This window comes from Canis lupus, chromosome 2 (genome assembly GCF_048164855.1).
Source record: "Canis lupus baileyi chromosome 2, mCanLup2.hap1, whole genome shotgun sequence".
NCBI classification, from domain to species: domain Eukaryota; kingdom Metazoa; phylum Chordata; class Mammalia; order Carnivora; family Canidae; genus Canis; species Canis lupus.
In genome coordinates, this window is record NC_132839.1 from 70,418,845 (window position 1) to 70,437,712 (window position 18,868).

At 39.5% G+C, this 18,868-nt stretch overlaps 1 protein-coding gene across 2 annotated transcripts in view; it reads left to right on the plus strand.

Annotated features, from left to right (window-relative positions):
* The first annotated feature begins 1,529 nt into the window (after window positions 1-1,529).
* The window catches only part of CLNK (cytokine dependent hematopoietic cell linker), a 203,116-nt gene continuing 185,777 nt past the window's right edge, over window positions 1,530-18,868 (plus strand). For both annotated transcript variants that reach the window (XM_072806178.1, XM_072806201.1), the window contains exon 1: window positions 1,530-1,827. In XM_072806178.1, coding sequence (XP_072662279.1) covers window positions 1,825-1,827 — 3 coding nt within the window. In that variant the 5' untranslated portion in view covers window positions 1,530-1,824. The remainder of the gene's footprint in view (window positions 1,828-18,868) is intronic.

The window sequence follows — 18,868 nt, forward strand, 5'->3', positions numbered from 1 at the left end:
TCAAGAGCCTGTAGAGACAAAGGACCCAGCAGGGATTGAAAGCTAGGCCTCTGAAGTTGTGCAGCTTATGCCCCTTTGCTCAGCCAAGGCTGCAGGCAACACATTAGCTAAAAGTTCTGAGTGTCAGGTCAGCTTTGTTCTGGTCACATCTGACCTCCTGCCTCAGTTCTGGAAATAGAATATCCTTGTCATTCCCAAGGCCAACTGCTCACATGATGGCTCAATACTAGTCCCAGGCCCTAGCCTCTTTTTCTCCCCCTGAACTCCAAGTTTGATAACTGGATTGCTACCACAACCCCTGGGCCTGAGGCTCTATTAATTACCCATTACTTTCATTAACCCCAATATTTCAGAGACTGAATCCCAAACTTATTCTTCCATGACTTATTTTCTATTCTCAGATAGAAGCTTCTGCTAAAACCAAACATGAAGTCTGAGCCCAGCTCCTTGACGTAAGACCCAGCTAGTACTACTAACTTACCGCCTACTAAATTCTAAGCACTTCCTGGCCTCACACTCCCACGATTCTGTCTTTCCTTCAAGCTTTATCCTATTATCTTACACATTTTCACCCTGATGTTAAGTATAAGATAGGACCAGGACCTGACACCCTACCACCCATAATAAAGTCTCAACCTCTTAATACGCAGAGTGTGTCTGTGATGACATGAATCCAGCAACCTCTTCAGCTTCCTCTCTTACTGTCATCTGTTACACCTGTGATGACCAAACTGTGTGGACTTCCTGAGTACACCATTCTGTTCAACTCACTCCCCATTTACATTTCTTGAGATATTCTCTTTTCTACTTGGCAAAAATCCTCTTCAAATCTAGAGCTTACATTACCTCCTTGGTGATGGAGAAATATACCTGTCCCTTGAGAGAAAGAGAGAATATGTGTGTTTTTCTAATATCTACTGATGGTTGATACTATCTGTGCTTTTTTCATGAATTTCTATCATTCCATTCACTTGCCCATCCAATGGGTGCACTGGTAGAAACCTAAATCGAAATCCATTTGACTACTTAGCTATCTTGCTCCAGGGCTATAAAATGGCAGCTCCAAGGGCGTTCATGGTTTACAACCGTTCTTAATAGATCATCATGCTCTTTCCTACTAAGCCTGCCCAGGTCTCAAAACTCTTTGTAAAGTACTGTTCTAATCTATTCAAAATGGAAGATAAGCCTCTATTCATCAAAAGATTCCATGAGAACTATAAGAAGGCAAGCATACACCTGGGAGAAGATATTTGAAATGTACATAGCAAATGACTAGCATCCGATCTCATACAATGCTGACAAATAACGAAAGAAAAGGCACATTTTCTACCTTCACTCTAGGAAGGAAGATTCCTGGTTTGGGAGTAGGGGCAGGGTGGCAGAGACTTAAGTTTCCTAAACTTAGCATTATGAACATATGAAAAGAGCACCACGGGAACATGCAACTGTTTGATGTCAATAGCAGGTGTGGGTCAGACTTTTGGCTCCACCTTGGCTCTGCTCACCTGCTTTGTCCCAGAGCCAGCAGACTCCTGCTAGCAGCTTTGTGTGCTTATGAATAGCTAGCAGGGACTTCAACTTGATTTGGTTCTCCTTGTTCACGGCACCCGTCAAATAGACCAAGGTATTTACAGATCCTTACAGAGGAGCCAGAAAGGAATGAGCTTTCTGAACAAGCACAGACAGAAAACATTTTGACAGTGAAGAAAATTCAATGGTTCTGTCTATTATGGCAGCTGGGATTTGGCTATAACATAGAAGACTCATGGTGAATGCAGATGCAAGTCATCCAGCCATATGTCTTGCTAAATTGTTGTGCTTTCAATGGTGAGTCCACCAAACTTTTCTTTTATAAGCTTCCTTCAACTATGAAAAGGACAAAATTGTCAATAGACTAGTCTTCTTAAAAGGGAACCCAAATAAAGAGAGAAAGATTGGGCTAAGGGATGTCATGTTTCCCTCATCTGATTCTATAACGCTGTTGCTTTTGCCATAATGTTGTGAGAGGTGATCAGTGTTGGCTCTAAGCCAGAATGCTGGAGCTATAAGATTATCAGTAGATTGATAGCATTGCATGCAGCAAAGTGGTCAGGCTTTGGTGTCAGGTGTGTTCAGGCTCTGCAAGTCCTGGGATTGGGAATAAGTTTCGTAATTTCTCTGAACTTTGGCTAACTCAATCACAAAATCAGTTGAAGCTCTTCACAAGGCTGTTGCAGAGAGGAAATGAGATCCCACCGTAGTGTAGACACTTGGTAGGTGCTTATTGGGTCTGTTATCTTTCCTTATTAGCACTCCTAAAAGATAGTGAAAGAGTATGCTGATCTAATGGGCTGGTAGTGAAAAAAAAAATAGACTAACTTTACAGATGCACTTTAAAGAAGTAAGTATTGATAACATGCTTCCAGAACCAACTCTTTAGGAGAATAGCATCAATGTATGGTAGGCATGCAGAAATGTCAGCTCTCCGGGGCCAGGCACTTCAGTATTCATTCTCTGTGGATCTCTAAGCACTTAGCTCCACAGCAATACAAAGCTAAAATTCTCTGAAAAGTTATAAAAGCACCTCGGGACAAAATATAACAGACATTGGGTAAATAGCTCCTATGAATCATGACCCCAGTAAGAGAACTTGGAAGACATGGTACCTGACACATAGCAGATACTCAGAATGAATAACTAAATTAATGAGACTTTCAAAAGCACATAAATGCAAGGAAGTCTAGGGAACAGATAAAGATAATAATCACAGAAGATAATTTGTTACTATTCACTGATGTGCTGAGAATTTTAATATACTCATTTCCTCAACACCTAACCTGGAAAAAAATGGGGAATATTCGTATCCCATTTTATAGATAAGAAAACTGAGGCCCAGAGATGTTCCCTAGCCTACCCAGTGTTGTATAATTAATACATCATGAAGGCAAGGATTTGACTGCCTCCAAAGCCATTTTTCTTAAGGCTAACTCCAGCCAGGATGAATGGGGTCTGACTCTGAGTGGACAGTGAAAGGGAGAAGGGGGGCTGCTGTCAGGAGTGTCTGAAGTAGCAGTGACCCAAGGAGTATGGTGCCAGGAGGCGGGTGGTGGCACAGGGTGGATGGGTGGACAGAGGTGCTGTGCTAGCTTCAGGGTTCCTGCCATGGGGAAGATTAGAGCAGACACTGGCAGATACACCATGAGATAGGCAGCTATGGAGGCAGGAAGCTGTGGCTAAACCTTGGGGGCTGAGAGGGCCAGAGACAACAGTGCCGTAGCAGGCACAAAGAGAAAAGAAATCTCCAGCAGATTATTTTCCCTCCTACTTGAGGCTCTTCATCAGTTTTCCTAATCTTGGGTTGTGCTCTCTGAAATCTCCTGCACAAGGAATTTCCTAAAATGAAACATTGCAGCATTTACTGTCCTATTCACTCCCGCCAAGAAGGAATGGCATAAATAACTCAAATCATTCTTTTTAGGATCTTGCTGGCAAAAATATATTAGCAGATATAATTGTCTGACACTTCGAGGAAGTGATGTTTCAAAAATAGGAATGCATGAAGAGGGAGAGAGAGAAAGAGAAAACACCTGACTCACTTTGCTTCCTGTGGCTATTTATTTTAAAGACAAGGCTTTTTTTTTTTTTTTTTTTTTTCCTGGCCTCAAGTTGCTGGCATAGTTATATACCTACTTATAATGCACAAGATAGCATGTTGAGAACCTCTTCTATCTGTCCTCAAAAACTTCAGTCTTTCTTTCATTATCACAAAATTTCAGAGTTGAGAAAGATAGTCTCTATCCAGAGCCGGAATCCTCTCCCTGTGCTTTTACTCAAATTCAACCAAAACCACTCAGTGACAACAGGAACCCTCCTTCTCCTCAATAGGCCTTTTCCAAGTACATTCTGATCATTCCACTTCTGCTTATACACCTGTGAGGGCTTCCCTTATTATTTGGGTGAAGAGCAAAAAGCCTTAGAGACCTGGCCAAGGTCCGTCTCATCACAGGGGCTCTGTACCTACTGCTACCTCTGTTGAACCCCCCATGCCCAGTTAAATCCACTCCATCCTTGTGCTGCTGGATACAATTTGCAGGGGCTCACAGGGCTGACTATTACATTTTCAAGAATATTATACGCTGGTTGTTAAACAGAGCTTTTATTTTAAAATGAAATAAATTATATTAAAACAAGGTAATAAATACTCAAAAGATATAATTTCCTGATTTTTTTTTTTTTTTTTTTTTTTGCTACATTGCCCTACTCCCTATGCTTTTTGTTTTCCAGGTTTGTTGAGATATAACTGACATGTAACCTTGTGTATGTTCAAAGTATACATGGGCTGATTTGATGCACTTATATATTACAAAATTATTACCACCATAGTGTTACCTAGTATCTCCATCATATCACGTAATTACCATTTCTTTCTTGTGTTGAGAACATTTAAGATCTATTCTTTTTTTTTTTCATGTTCAATGCCACAGTTTTATTTTTTTTAATTTATTTTTTATTGGTGTTCAATTTACTAACATACAGAATAACACCCAGTGCCCGTCACCCATTCACTCCCACCCCCCGCCCTCCTCCCCTTCTACCACCCCTAGTTCGTTTCCCAGAGTTAGCAGTCTTTACGTTCTGTCTCCCTTTCTGATATTTCCCACACATTTCTTCTCCCTTCCCTTATATTCCCTTTCACTATTATTTACATTCCCCAAATGAATGAGAACATATAATGTTTGTCCTTCTCCGACTGACTTACTTCACTCAGCATAATACCCTCCAGTTCCATCCACGTTGAAGCAAATGGTGGGTATTTGTCATTTCTAATAGCTGAGTAATATTCCATTGTATACATAAACCACATCTTCTTTATCCATTCATCTTTTGTTGGACACCGAGGCTCCTTCCACAGTTTGGCTATCGTGGCCATTGCTGCTATAAACATCGGGGTGCAGGTGTCCCGGCGTTTCATTGCATTTGTATCTTTGGGGTAAATCCCCAATAGTACAATTGCTGGGTCGTAGGGCAGGTCTATTTTTAACTGTTTGAGGAACCTCCACACAGTTTTCCAGAGTGGCTGCACCAGTTCACATTCCCACCAACAGTGTAAGAGGGTTCCCTTTTCTCCGCATCCTCTCCAACATTTGTTGTTTCCTGCCTTGTTAATTTTCCCCATTCTCACTGGTGTGAGGTGAGCAGATCAGCGGCCCCACCCCGGAGCCTCCAGGCCCTGCAGACGGAGTTCCTGCCGGAGCTGAATCCAGATCTATTCTTTTATCACCTTTTAATATGCCTGTGTATAGTATATATACATATATATGTAGAGAGAGAAATTTTATATATATACATATACATGTATATATATTCACAATATTATGAAAAACTTTATATATATACATATATATTCATGGTATTATTAATTATAATCACCATGCTATACATGATATCTACTGAACCCATTCACCTTATAACTGGAACATTTTACCTTTGACCAATATCTCGCTATTTCCTCCATCCCACCTCCAGCCTCTGGCAACCACCATTCAATACTCTTTTTCTATGATTTCAGCCTTTTTAGATTCTACACTTCAGTTTTCATAAAGATTTATTTATGTATTCATGAGACACAGAGAGAGAGAGAGAGACAGAGACACATGTAGAAGGAGAAACAGGCTCCATGCAGGGAGCGCGATGCGGGACTCAATCCCGGACCCTGGGATCACACCCTGAGCTGAAGGCAGATGCTCAACCGCTGAGCTACCCAGGCGTCCCAGATTCTACACTTTAGATAGAAATGTTAGCACACAGTATCTTTGCTCATAAGGTCATTTCTGTGTGGTAAAATTGCTGTATGATGGTGGTTACTGTACTTGCATATACTGTACTATTATAGTTACTATACTATACCCTCCATAGTCACATATGCCACATGATAGCCTGGAACCAGACATAGAAAGAACATATAGACCATGGAAACTGGCAGATGCTACATATCAGGGCTTGTTCCCTTCCCACGCCTCTGCAGAGCAAGTTGTTAAACCTTTAGCAGCACACCATTGCTTCAAAAATCATCTCCATCCTCACTTCCTGTGGACGCCTTCCCAGATCCCCCGTCTAGGTAGATCCTCATGTGCTGTGACTTCATAGGTTTGGATAGTTTTCTCATTTTGTAATTACCCATTAACAGTAAATGGCACTATTAAACACATAGAATTTATATTCTATGAAAGCAGAATGCTTACTGGATTTTGCACACTATTATGATGTCCGTGGCAACAAAATGATGCCAAACTCATAAGAAGTTCTTAATAAACAGTTGTGGGGATGATAGCAAACTCAAAATACTACAAATATTTAACTTGAGTTGAAATCTTCATGCCCTTTATAGGCAGAATAACAATTTATTATCTTAGCATATGAATGAGAATTATTCTTAGGAAGAAATTATCTTCTTTTGGAGTAACACTAATAAGCTTTGTGAGGTTAAAAGGAATGCCCCCTGAGGACTGGGTGTTAGCGGCAGCTAAGGCACAAAGGATGTGGCTAAACCCTCTGCGTGAGAGAAGAGGAATGGGTAGCCTAATAGCAGGAGGACCAGGGGCTGTGAACTCACTGGTGTGAAATCCCCTGTGGTTGGATGGCCAGAGGATGTTTAAGAAAGAGGATGTCTGGTATTTCATTTGAAGTTTTTGTTGACATGAGGTAAGTAACTCTTGGCTCTTCTCTTCCTCCCTAACCAAGCACAAGATGCTGTGTGTGGGCACATGAGTGTAAATTAAAGGAAGGGCTACATTTCATGCTTGAATTGATACTACAGAATGTGTATGATGACAAAAATAAATCATAAACTGAAATGATCGAACATGTATAAGAGTTGAGAATTTGAGGTAGTCATAGTCAAGAAGACTAGAGATTTAGGAAAGCCTCCTTGGGGGTTTTAGACTTCAGTTCATGAGGCATGTAATGTTTTGAGTTGATGGTTGCCATTAAGTTTGTTCCTCAGATCTCCAGGTGCTGGAAGCGCAGTAGTGGTCCTATTTCTAAACTGAGAGACCAGAAAATGCTTTATTTGTGTCTGAAAGTCCCCTTTGAGGAAAGCGAAGGTTTGGAGCCAGCTAGACCTATATTCAAATGCAAGATTAAGAATGCATTGTCCCAGCCCAAGGTCATTATAGTCATCCAACAAGAGCTACTGGAGGCTGAACTAAAGGGGAGCAGGAAGAGAGGAGTGGCAGATTTTAAGATCTATTTTGGAGATCATGTCATCAGTAAGACTTGTTGATTAATATAGAAAATGAGGAAAACAGAGTAGTCATAAAATCATTTTTTAGTCTAGTTTATGAGGGGATGGTGGTATCATTTAGCAAAATGGAAACAAACTACAGGAGTACCATGGTAGGAAAGGGAAATCTACACAGTGTCAGTTCAGTGGTGCAGTGATGGCTTCTGTTAGAGCAAGGATGGCACTAGCTGTTGGATGCTAACCTTCCACTTAGCAGGTGGGTGCCCAGAAATACTCATGGTGAGGTGATTAGGGTCACAGAGGCCCCATCTGTTGGTTCCTGCTCTTCACCTCATATTGTGCTGATCAGCATCCCGTGGGTTAACTTGGATAAAGTTAGAGGTTTGAGTCATATGAATAAATGTTTATATTTCAAATCCATTTCTTTTTGAGAAGCAAATGGCAGTAAAAATATCGGCTTGAGAATGCATATGAAAACTGTTCTGGGAAATTTCCAATATGCATCTTTCATGACTTATTTATCTAATCTTTCCTACTTGCCAGAATTATACATTAAACATTGAATGAAATGTGGTCAAGTAAATATTATGAAGGAAAAAGGGGCAGAAGGGACAGGTAATTATATATAAATTACCTTTTTCAAAACATGTAATATTGTTCTTGCAGTTTAAATTTTAATGAAGTGGGAGTGAATGGGTGACGGGCACTGGGTGTTATTCTGTATGTTAGTAAATTGAACACCAATAAAAAAAAAAAATAAATAAATAAAAATAAATAAATAAATAAATAAATTTTAATGAACATCAAGCGTAAACCATGGCATCAGGAAAATACAATTCAGATGTGACTTCAAAGAGCTTACCATATCAAAAAGCCACAGAGACACCTATATTCAAAGTTACAAAGTACCAAATGAAACATAAATACACAAATTCAGAAGAGGGAGATATCATTCTCACTTAGCAATGATCCAAAGGTTTGAGGATGTGATACTAATGATGGTTATGCACTGTCAGGAAACCAACAGAAATCATTCTATAATATGCATATGGATTGAGGCTTATGGGGAAAAAAAAGCCCTATAGAACCATGAATCGCTGTATGAAGTAATTAAACTAGGATATGTTTGGTACATGATAAATAGACTATCACAAATATAAGCTGAAATTATGAGAAAGGACCCATCACAGACCAGGGATTATAAAGTCATCATAAAGTAATGGCAAACCTGAGCCATTACTTGATAAAAGTGCTTGCTGATCAAGGGGAAACCTGGACATCTTGTTAATTTAGGCATTGGGTCATGTTATTTCCCAACATTAAGGTCACCTATACAAATGGAATATAACTATATAAAATGTGTGGCATGCATGCATTCTTCTGAACAAAATTTGCAAATACTGACTCGGAGGAGACGGGAGAGGTTTTGTGTGGGAGATATGTCAGGGTTTCCCTGACGTCATCACTATTGACATTTAGGGCAGGACAGCTGCTGTGCATTGTAGGACGTGTGGCAGTATCCCTGTCCCCTACTCACCTGGAGAGGCTAGAAGGCCTTTCCCAGCTGTGGCAACCAAACAAGTCTTGAGACATTGTCAAATGGCCACTGAAAGGCAAGAACTGTTGAGCTAAACCTGCAAAACGTAAAGGATTTGAGAGGCACATAGAATGTGCTCCTAACCACATGATCTGGGGCACATTTCCTGAGCTTTCTTGCTTTAGTGGCCTCATTTCTTAAAAAGGCATGATATGAGCAGGTGCATCATGGGGTTACTGCGAGAAGCCAGTAAGGGGGTGCACATGACCCTGAGAACTGTGTCTAGCACAAGGGCAGGGTGTAATCCATGCTGTGCTAGTTGCTAGGTGTCTTCACCATCTTTCCTATGTGTTTGTGCGGAATCTCAGGTGCAGAAAATCAAGTGGAACACACTCTTCAGGTCATGAGACAACATCAGCATTTGTTTAAAGGGCCAGGGCTTCTTTCTTTCTTTCTCTTCATCACTCATTCCTTCTCACATTTCCATTCTCATATGGAGGAAACTCTTTAGAATGAGGGTCTCTATTATTAAATATTCTTGTGCTTGGGTATGCTTTTAACTTAAATAAATTCCATTGAGCAAGGAACTTCCCTTCCTCCCTTCCTCTTTTTCTTTCTTCTTTCTTTCTTTCTTTCTTTCTTTCTTTCTTTCTTTCTTTCTTTCTCTTTCTTTCTTTCTTTTTCTTTCTTCTTTCTTTCTTTCTTTCTTTTTCTTTCTTCTTTCTTTCTTTCTTTCTTTCTTTCTTTCTTTCTTTCCTTCTTCTTTCTTCCTGACCTAAGACTATGTTTTTTTTAAAAGATTTTATTTATTTATTCATGAAAGACACAGAAAGAATGAGGCAGAAACATAGGCAGAGGGAGAAGTAGGCTCCATGCAGGGAGCCCGACGTGGGACTCGATCCCAGGACTCCAGGATCACACCCTGAGCTGAAGGCAGACGCTTAACCGCTGAGCTACCCAGGCGTCCCAAGACTATGTTTTAATATTGACCCATGGGTACCTCTACTTCAGTGGTTCCTGACCTCAAGCATATAACAAAATCTCAAGGAGGTCTTGTCAAAACAATTTTCTGGTCCCTACCCTAGATTTTCTGGTTCATTAGAACCGGGAGGGGCCCAAGAGTTTCTGTTTCTAACAAATTCCCAAGTGATGCTTATGCTGCTAGTCCCAGCACCACAGCACCACCGATGCTCTAGTCCGTATCTTCTAGCTGCTGCCTTAGTACTGTACTCATTCATTCTTCTAACGGTGGATGACCTGGCTGTCTTCACTTCTCAGACTTCACAAATAATGCTGTGGTCAGCAACATTGTTGTGCCTGTCCCCTCGCACATTGGGTGTGACTTTCTCTAGTTCTCTACTAGCAGTAGCATTGATGGCTCATGAGATGCATGTGTGCTTATTTCATTAGGTACTGCCTGACTACACTTCAGAATGGCTGAGCCTGGCTCTACTCCTACTAACTGTGCTTTATCCTCATTTAACAGCGGAGAAATTATAAATCATGAAGTTAACTAAACTGACTCCCTCTGCTCCAACCATTAACACAGCTAGTGAGTGAGGAGACTTGGTGGAAACCCTCGTCTGACTCTGCCCTGCTGGTTGCGTATTGGGTGATCTTTCAGTGGCTTTGTGTTCCACCACGGAATTTTCCACAACTCTCAAACTGGCCTTTGTTATGCACCTCACCCTAAAGTGTGCATATTTACCCTCCCTGGACCTCACAGTCTTATGCTAGCAAAAAAGAGCCATCATTTTGTTCAGAATTTTACCAATTAAAAGAGTAAAGGCACCTGATGTTTATGAGTTTCCCTAGATTTGGATTGAATCCACCAGCCTGGTCAAATTCCAATTTTTATATGCCATGAGTCAATTGCTGTCACATATCCTCCCACCCTGCTCATGCAAGTCTCAGATTTTTGCCTTGACCTCCACAGACAGGATGCTGTGTCTAAGGAAAGAACTCCAGATTAATTGTGATATTCCACAGACACCTATGGCATGTTGGCCTGTCACTTGCATTGTGACCTTAAAAAAATTACCCTTTATTCATGTATGCCCATTAGAATTGATAAAGCATCTTCATGCCAATGACCCCATTTAACCTTTATCACCTTTGCTAGGCAATGCCAGGTAATAAGTGATTCTAGGTCACGTGGCTTGTAAGAGATGGGGCTAAAGTTCTGAAGTGAGCATGTCCTTCCCCCTCCACCATACTCTGAAACATCTCTGACCTTCAACTTTCTTCTGTATAAAAATGAGAAGAAGTTACTGGTTTTTAATCTTCAATCATTTCACAATTGGAAACTTAATTACACCATATGTGGAATGAATTGTCTCCCCCAAATTCATAATCATACCCCACATTATCTCAGAATGTGACCCTATTTGAAAATGTGATCTTTGCAGATGTAACTAGTTTGAATGAGGTCATATTAGGTCCCACCCTACTCTAATATGACTGGTGTCCTTATAAAAAGGATGAGGTGAAGAGGCATACACAGGATGATATAGTAGAAACCAAGGACTGGAACAGATAACCAACAAACCACCAGAAGCTAGAAAAGAGCCCTTCTCCTATAGTCCTCAGAAGGAATCAATGCTGGCAACACTTTGATTTCAAACTTCTGGTCACCAGAAGTATACAAAAATAAATTTCTGTTGTTCTAAGCTCCCCAGTTTATGGTACCTTGTTACAGCAGCCCTAGGAAACTAATGTACATCCTAATATATTCACTGCATCCCAACTAGTAGGTCTCTTTCTCTTCAAATCTAGTTCCTACATGTTACACAGAATGTCTCTTCAGCTGGGTATGGGAATAGTGGGGGAAATGAGAGTAGAGCTTTCTCTTTCTACATCTGGGACCCATCTGAAGGGTAGTTACTGCTCATCACTGAGAAGAGGTACAGGTTTCTATGCAGAAGCTGTCGAGCCAGAGACTAGAGAGAGGAGGGCACCTCTTCTTCCGACTCCAGAGACTATCTTGTTGACTGTTTACCTTGAATTAAAACTGCACAAAATGTAGGTTGGGGCCCAGGCAAATAAGGTGCTGTAAGGTGATGTAAACATGTGAGTCCCAGGCCTGATATAAAGCCACAGAAGGTTGAGATTGTGTGCCTATGTAAGGCATTAGAATTAAATAATCTTTTCAAAAAACATTTCACCCCATGGGTCACAATTAGTTATCCCTGGCTTAAGCAAAAAACATCTTCAGCAAAAAAACTCACTTGCCAAACCAAAGGTGTTACAGGAATCTGAAAAATTATGCCCCTTGTCAAGGTTGTTTGGCTCTACTACACCACAGGAGAAACTGGCTGTGAGCTTAACAGTTATGGGGTCATGGGATCCCTGGGTGGCGCAGCGGTTTAACACCTGCCTTTGGCCCAGGGCACGATCCTGGAGATCCGGGATCGAATCCCACATCGGGCTCCCGGTGCATGGAGCCTGCTTCTCCCTCTGCCTGTGTCTCTGCCTCTCTCTATCTCTCACTGTGTGCCTATCATAAATAAATAAAAATTAAAAAATTAAAAAAAAAACAGTTATGGGGTCAGTAACACACCCACTTGTGCTCCGTTATCCCTTGGCTGACCCTCAGATTTCACCCACAGGCCTCTCTTCTCTTTGTCTCTTTCTCCACAAGTGTACTCTCTCCACCCTCTGCCCTAGGATCCAGCAACCCTCACCTCCAAAATAATACACCCAGTTTGCCTGCCTCCGTAGCTAAGAACCAACACCCCTGCCCCCCACCCCCACCCTATCAAGGGAAGCATGGGTTCTGGGCATGAGGTCTGCTGAGTCACCAAAAAAGGAGAAGACTCCCTTCACACACAAGGGCGAGGGTTTAGAAAAGAAATCATGGAGTCATATGAGCCTTGGGCTGCATCTGCTTCTGCCTTGGAGAGTTTCTAAACAAACCCATCTCTTCATCATGGAGCTCTTTCTTTCCCAAAGCTCCATCTGATTAATACTTTTATTTACCCAATATTGAGCACCTACTGTATGCCAGGCACTGTTCTAAGCACTTACTACACCACAGTGAACAAAACAGGTGAAGCTCCCTGTTCTAGTGAGGCTGATGTTTCAATGGGTTGGGGTGGGGCACAGGAAATAAACTACAAATGTAATAATCAAGTGAGCCATATATCCCAGGAGGTGATTTGAGCCACAAGAACAAGGAAAAATAGAGAAAAAGAGGTAGAATGGAGAGTGGGTGTTGTAGAATTAATTAGAGTGGCAGGATGGGTCTCCTCAAGAGGGTGATATTTGCACAAACACTTGTAGGATGAGCTAAGGTAGTTATTCCTGCAGATATCTGACAGAAGAGCATTCCAGTAGATTAGCAGGTGCAAAGATCAAAGATGGGACTCTGCTTGCCGTGTTTGGGGAGCAGCAAGGAGCCCAATGTGGCCTGAGTAAAGTGAGGTCAAGAGAGACATCTATGTGACTGACACACCAGGAATTCATATACATAATATATAAACCTATAAGAAACAATTTTGGGATCCCTGGGTGGCGCAGTGGTTTGGTGCCTGCCTTTGGCCCAGGGCGCGATCCTGGAGACCCGGGATCGAATCCCACATCAGGCTCCTGGTGCATGGAGCCTGCTTCTCCCTCTGCCTGTGTCTCTGCCTCTCTCTCTCTCTCTCTGTGACTATCATAAATAAATAAATAAAAAAGGAGAATTATAAAAAAAAAAAAATAAGAAACAATTTTACTGAAAGCATCCTTATTCTGAAATCTCTCACAAAGTGAAATACACTGAAATTCCTGAGCAAACTTATGTCCCCTCCACACACAAAAATAACCAAAGCCACACTTCCTTCCCTGCTGTCTCCCTCTCTCCCTGGCCCCTGGGGTATTCTCAGACCTGTCAAAGATTACTAGAATTTCAGTGAACATAGATTAATGTGATATAACTGAAAGAGGCCCAAAAGTCCCACGATTTGGTGATTTTCTAACCAGCTTTTTCAGTAAACATTTACTTACTATGTACCAGTAATATTGAACAGTAGATATGATTATTATTAGCAACATTATCATTACTGTACAAGAGTCCAAAAGCTGGGAATACTAAAATGAACAAGAAACAGCCCCCGCCTCAAACAAAGAAAAAAAGTGGACAGAAATGAAAAAAATATTTTCCATCATATAATAAAAGCTAACATTCCTCAGCGCTAAACACATTTCAGTTTTCTGAACATTTTCCACGAGTTATTCCTCTCAACCCTTATCTCAGTTCTGAGACATAATCCTATTTGCATCCATCAAGTCATAAAAAGAAAGAGGTACTGAGAGGTTAACAAGCTTCCTGAGTTAAAACAATAAGTATGTGGAAAAAGTGGAAGTCCTGTTCTTTCTGATTCCTGAGCCTCTTAATGCACTCTGTTGGCATATAATTAGAATTGGAACAACGTATAACATTTCAGTGCTACAGGAAAAGAGAAGAATAGCCATTCACTTTCCCTCTGTGGAGTAATAGGAAAGTCACCAAAAGCTACAGAACAGTGGTGCTTCAGATTTACCCGTAGGGAAAGGACTCCTGTGAAGGAAACACGCAGAGAACATGGAAAACATAAGGAGCCTAGTTGAGCTAGCAAGAGATGTGGTGGGAAAGGGACTTTGGGGCCATGTTGTGAGAGCCTAGTGATCCCTATTTAGGAACTTGTTTTTTATACTGGGTGTAATCAAATTCCATCCTGCTGAACGCACAATTTTACTCAACCCTATACAAAATTGGTGGATTACTCTCATAATTCATATCCACTTCGTGTCTACCCTATTTCCTGGGTTGTCAAAAGGCTAATAATTTGGCGCTCAGCTCTGAAAACATACTTCCTTCACATAGTCAATGAGCAGTTACAGAATTAATGAAATGTATACTCATATTTTTATGCCAAGCAACCTGGCAAGCCTTCGGAATAGAATAGGCACATATCAACATTGGATGGTTGATTAGTTTGTTGACTGGTTGGTAGTATACTTGGTTGATGAAATGTATAAATGAATTTCTATAAGATCCCTAAATTCAGAGCCCATGTCGTGTTTATTCCTCCATTCCTCTAGTGCTTAATACCATACCTCATGTATAGTTGGTCTCACTAATTATTGTTTGAATGAAAGATAAGATGAACAAGTGAATGAATATGTTTATAAATGAACGAATATATGAGCTTATTAGCAGAGAAACTGAGCGCATGAATAAAATAAATGAATAAATGTGTCGCTGTTCCACCCAATCTGTCTTTCCCTACATGGAATAGAGACTTTTACCTGCACACACCACATTCTTTCTGTATTTCTTTCAACCTCTCTTCTCCAAAACACAATCCAGAAGTAGCCTACATTGCTGGGGAGAGGACTATGTCACAGTGCGTTTTGTCATTCTTCAATTAAACTTTTAAAATTTGAGATGATTGCAGAATCTCATGTAGTTATAAAACATAAAGAGCTCTAGAGTACCCATTACTCATTTCCCCCCAGTGGTAATGTCTTGCCAAACTATGGTACAGTGCCACAATCAAGATATGAACGTTGAAAGAAACAAGATACAGAATATCTCCATCACTGCCAGGATCCCCCATGATGCTCTTTTACAGTCACACCCCCTTACCCTTACCTTTCCTTCCCTGTATCCACACACTTCCTTCCCACCTTCCCAATCCCTGATAATGATTTATCTGTTTTCCGTTCCTAAAATTTTCTAACTTCAAGAATATTAAATAAAGGGAATCATACAATAAGTAAACGTTTTGTTACTAATTGTTACTAATTTTGTTACTAATTGACTTCTCCCACTCAACATAACTCTCTAGAGATCCATCCAAGCTTTGTGTGTATCAATAATTCATTCTTTTTTATAGCTAAGTAGTATTTGATCCTATGGATATACCTCAGACTATTTAATCATTCACCTCTTGAAGGACATATGTGTTCTTTCCAGGTTTTTTTAGTACTATCAAGAATAATAACCTGTATTTGTGTACACATTTCTGTATGAACATAAAGTTTTCATTTCTCTTGGATAAATGACTGGGGTAGGGGTAGGGATCCAGCTGTTGAACATTAGTGCTTTAAGAATCTGCAAAACTGTTTTCTAGGGTACCCATATCTTTGTACCTGAGCGATCCAGCAAGGATATTAGAGACACTGGATCCCCCACACATTGCTGGTAGAAACATAAAATGGTACAGACTCTGTGCAGCCACCTTGTTGTATTTCAGCCATTCTAATAGGTTAGGTACTGATATTTCATTGAGGTTTTAATTTGCATTTTTCTAATAGCTAATGATGTGGAACATCTTTTCATGTGCTTATTTGCCATCTGTGTCCTCTCCTGTGAAATGTGTGCTCATGTCTTTAGCCTATTTTCTAATTGAATTTTTTCCTATTGAGTTTTGAGAGCTCTTTAAATAGTCTAGATATTAGTTCTTTGTCAGGTATGTGGTTTACAAGTGTTTCCTTTCAGTCTATAGTTTATCTTTTTTTTTCTCTTAATAGCCCTTTACAAAGCAGGTTTTCATTTTGATGAAGTCCGATCAGCCATTTTTTCTCTTATGAATTATGCTTTTGAGGTCAAGTCTAAGAACTTTTTGCCTAGCCCTTAGCTGGAAGATTTTGCCCAATTTTTTTCTAAAAGTTTTATAGTTTTACATTTTATATTTAAGGCTATGATCTGTCTTGAGTTAATATTTATATAAAGTATGAGACTTAGGTCAAGGTTCATTTTTTTTCATTGCCTCTGGATGTCCATTTATACCAGTCCTATTTGTTGAATAGACTGTCTTTCTGCCATTGATTCACTTTTGCGTCTTTATCAAAAATCAGTTGGACATATTTGTGTAGGTCTATTTCTGGATTCTCTGTTCTACTCCATTGCTCTGTGTCTATCCTTCTCCAAATACCACACGGTCTTGATTACTGTAGCCATATAAGTCTTTCAATTGGGTAAACTGATTTGTATGCTTTATTCTTTTTTTTTTTCCTTCAAAATTGTTTTGGCTATTCTAGTTGTCTGCCTTTCCATATAAATTTTGGGGCCACCTTATCTATAGTTACAAAAAAAAATCTTGTGATCTCTATAGTAATTGTGTTCAGAAAGTTCCCAGTATAAAACACAAACCAAAAAATTAATTATATTCCATACACTAGCAATAATATGTGGACACTGAAATTACAATACCATTTATAACCATTACAAAGAACAACAACAAAAAAAAACACTTAGATGTAAATCTAAGAAAACATGTACAGGATTTGTATGCCCAGAGCCACAAAATGTTAATGAAAAAAATAGAAGGTGATCTAAATAAATGTAGAGACATATTTTGTTCATGGATTGGAAGATTCAATATAGTGAAAATATCCATCTCTTCAATTTCCTTACTACTTACAGGGCAATCCAAGTGATCTATTTCATATTGGATGAATAGTAATGTTTTTTATTTTTTGAAGAATTAGTCTGTTTTATCTAGGTTGTCAAATCTATGTGTATAGAGTTGCTCACAGCATCCACTTAGTATCCTTTCGATGTCTTCAGAATCCGTATTAAACCTCCTCTCCTTGCTGATAGCAGTAATTTCTGTCTTCCCTTTTTTTTTTTTTTTTCTTTGTCAATGTTTCTGAAAGTTTGTAAATTTGGGACACCTGGGTGGCTCAGTGGTTGGGGGTCTGCCTTTGGCTCAGGACGTGATCCCAGGTCTAGGGATCTAGTGCCACATCAGGGTCCCTGTGGGGAGCCTGCTTCTCTCTCTGGTTATGTCTCTGCTTCTCTCTGTGTGTGTCTCATGAATAAATAAATAAATCTTTAAAAAATAAAAATAAGTTTGTAAATTTTATTGATATTTTAAAAGCAACAATTGTTTATTTCATTGATTTTCTCTAATGTTTTTGTTTTCAATTTCATTGATTTCTGTTCTTATCTTTATTATTTCCTTCCTTATGCTTCCTTTGGCGTTATTTTGCTCTTTCGTTTTTTCCTAATTTCTTATGGTAGAACTAGATTATTGATTTGAGATTTTATTTTCTCATATATGTAGTCAGGGCTATAAATTTCCACCTGAGCATTGTTTGAGCTATATCCCACAAAATTTTGTATATCTCATTGTCATTTTCATTCAATTCCATGTATTTTGTTAATTTCCTTGAAGACATCCTCTCTGACTCATGAATTATTTAGAAGTGTGTTGTTGAGTTTTCAAGTGTTGGGAAACTTTCCTGTTATTTTTATTAGTGATTTCCAGTTGATTGCACATGGGTCAGAGAACATATAATATAGGATTTGAAGTCTTGAGTTTGTTGAAGTTTCTTTTATGGCCTAGGATGTAAACTATCTTGGTATATGTTTCATGGGTCTTTTAAAAAATGTGCATTTTGCTACTGTTGGTTGCAATGTTCTATAAATGTTGATTACATCCTCTTAATTGATGGTGTTGTCAAGTTCTCCTATCCTTGATGATTTTCTGTCTGGTTGTTCTATTAATTATTGAGAGAGGGGCCTGATATTTCCAACTATAACTGAATTTGCCTATTTCTCCCTCAGTCCTATCAATTTCGTTTCTAAATTTTGTAGCTGTTTTCTTGATGCATATACATTTAGAATTGCAACATCTTTTTGGTAGGTTGATCTTCTTACCATATATGTCCCTTTCTGTGATAATTTTTTCTCTGAAGTCTTCATCTGATATTAATATAATCATTCCTACTTTCCTTTGATTAATATTTGCAAATTAATTAAAATAAGATTAATATCTTTTTTCATCCTTTTACTTTCAATCTACTTGTGTTATTGTATTAAAGGTGAGTTTCTCACAGACACATATAGTTGAGCCATACTCATGAGTTTCTATTCAGTCTGTCAATATATGTGCAGATTAAGGTGTCTGGTGGCTCAGATAATTAAGTGGCTGCCTTTGGCTCAGTTCATGATCCCAGAGTCCTAGGATTGAGTCCTGCATCAGTCTCCCTGCTTCTCAGGATGTCTGTCTGTCTCTCTCTCTGCCTCCCTTTCTCTCTCTCATGGATAAATAAATAAAATATTTAAATATATATGAGTATACACACATATATATATCCAGATTAAATGTGAATTTGACTATATTTAATATAATTAC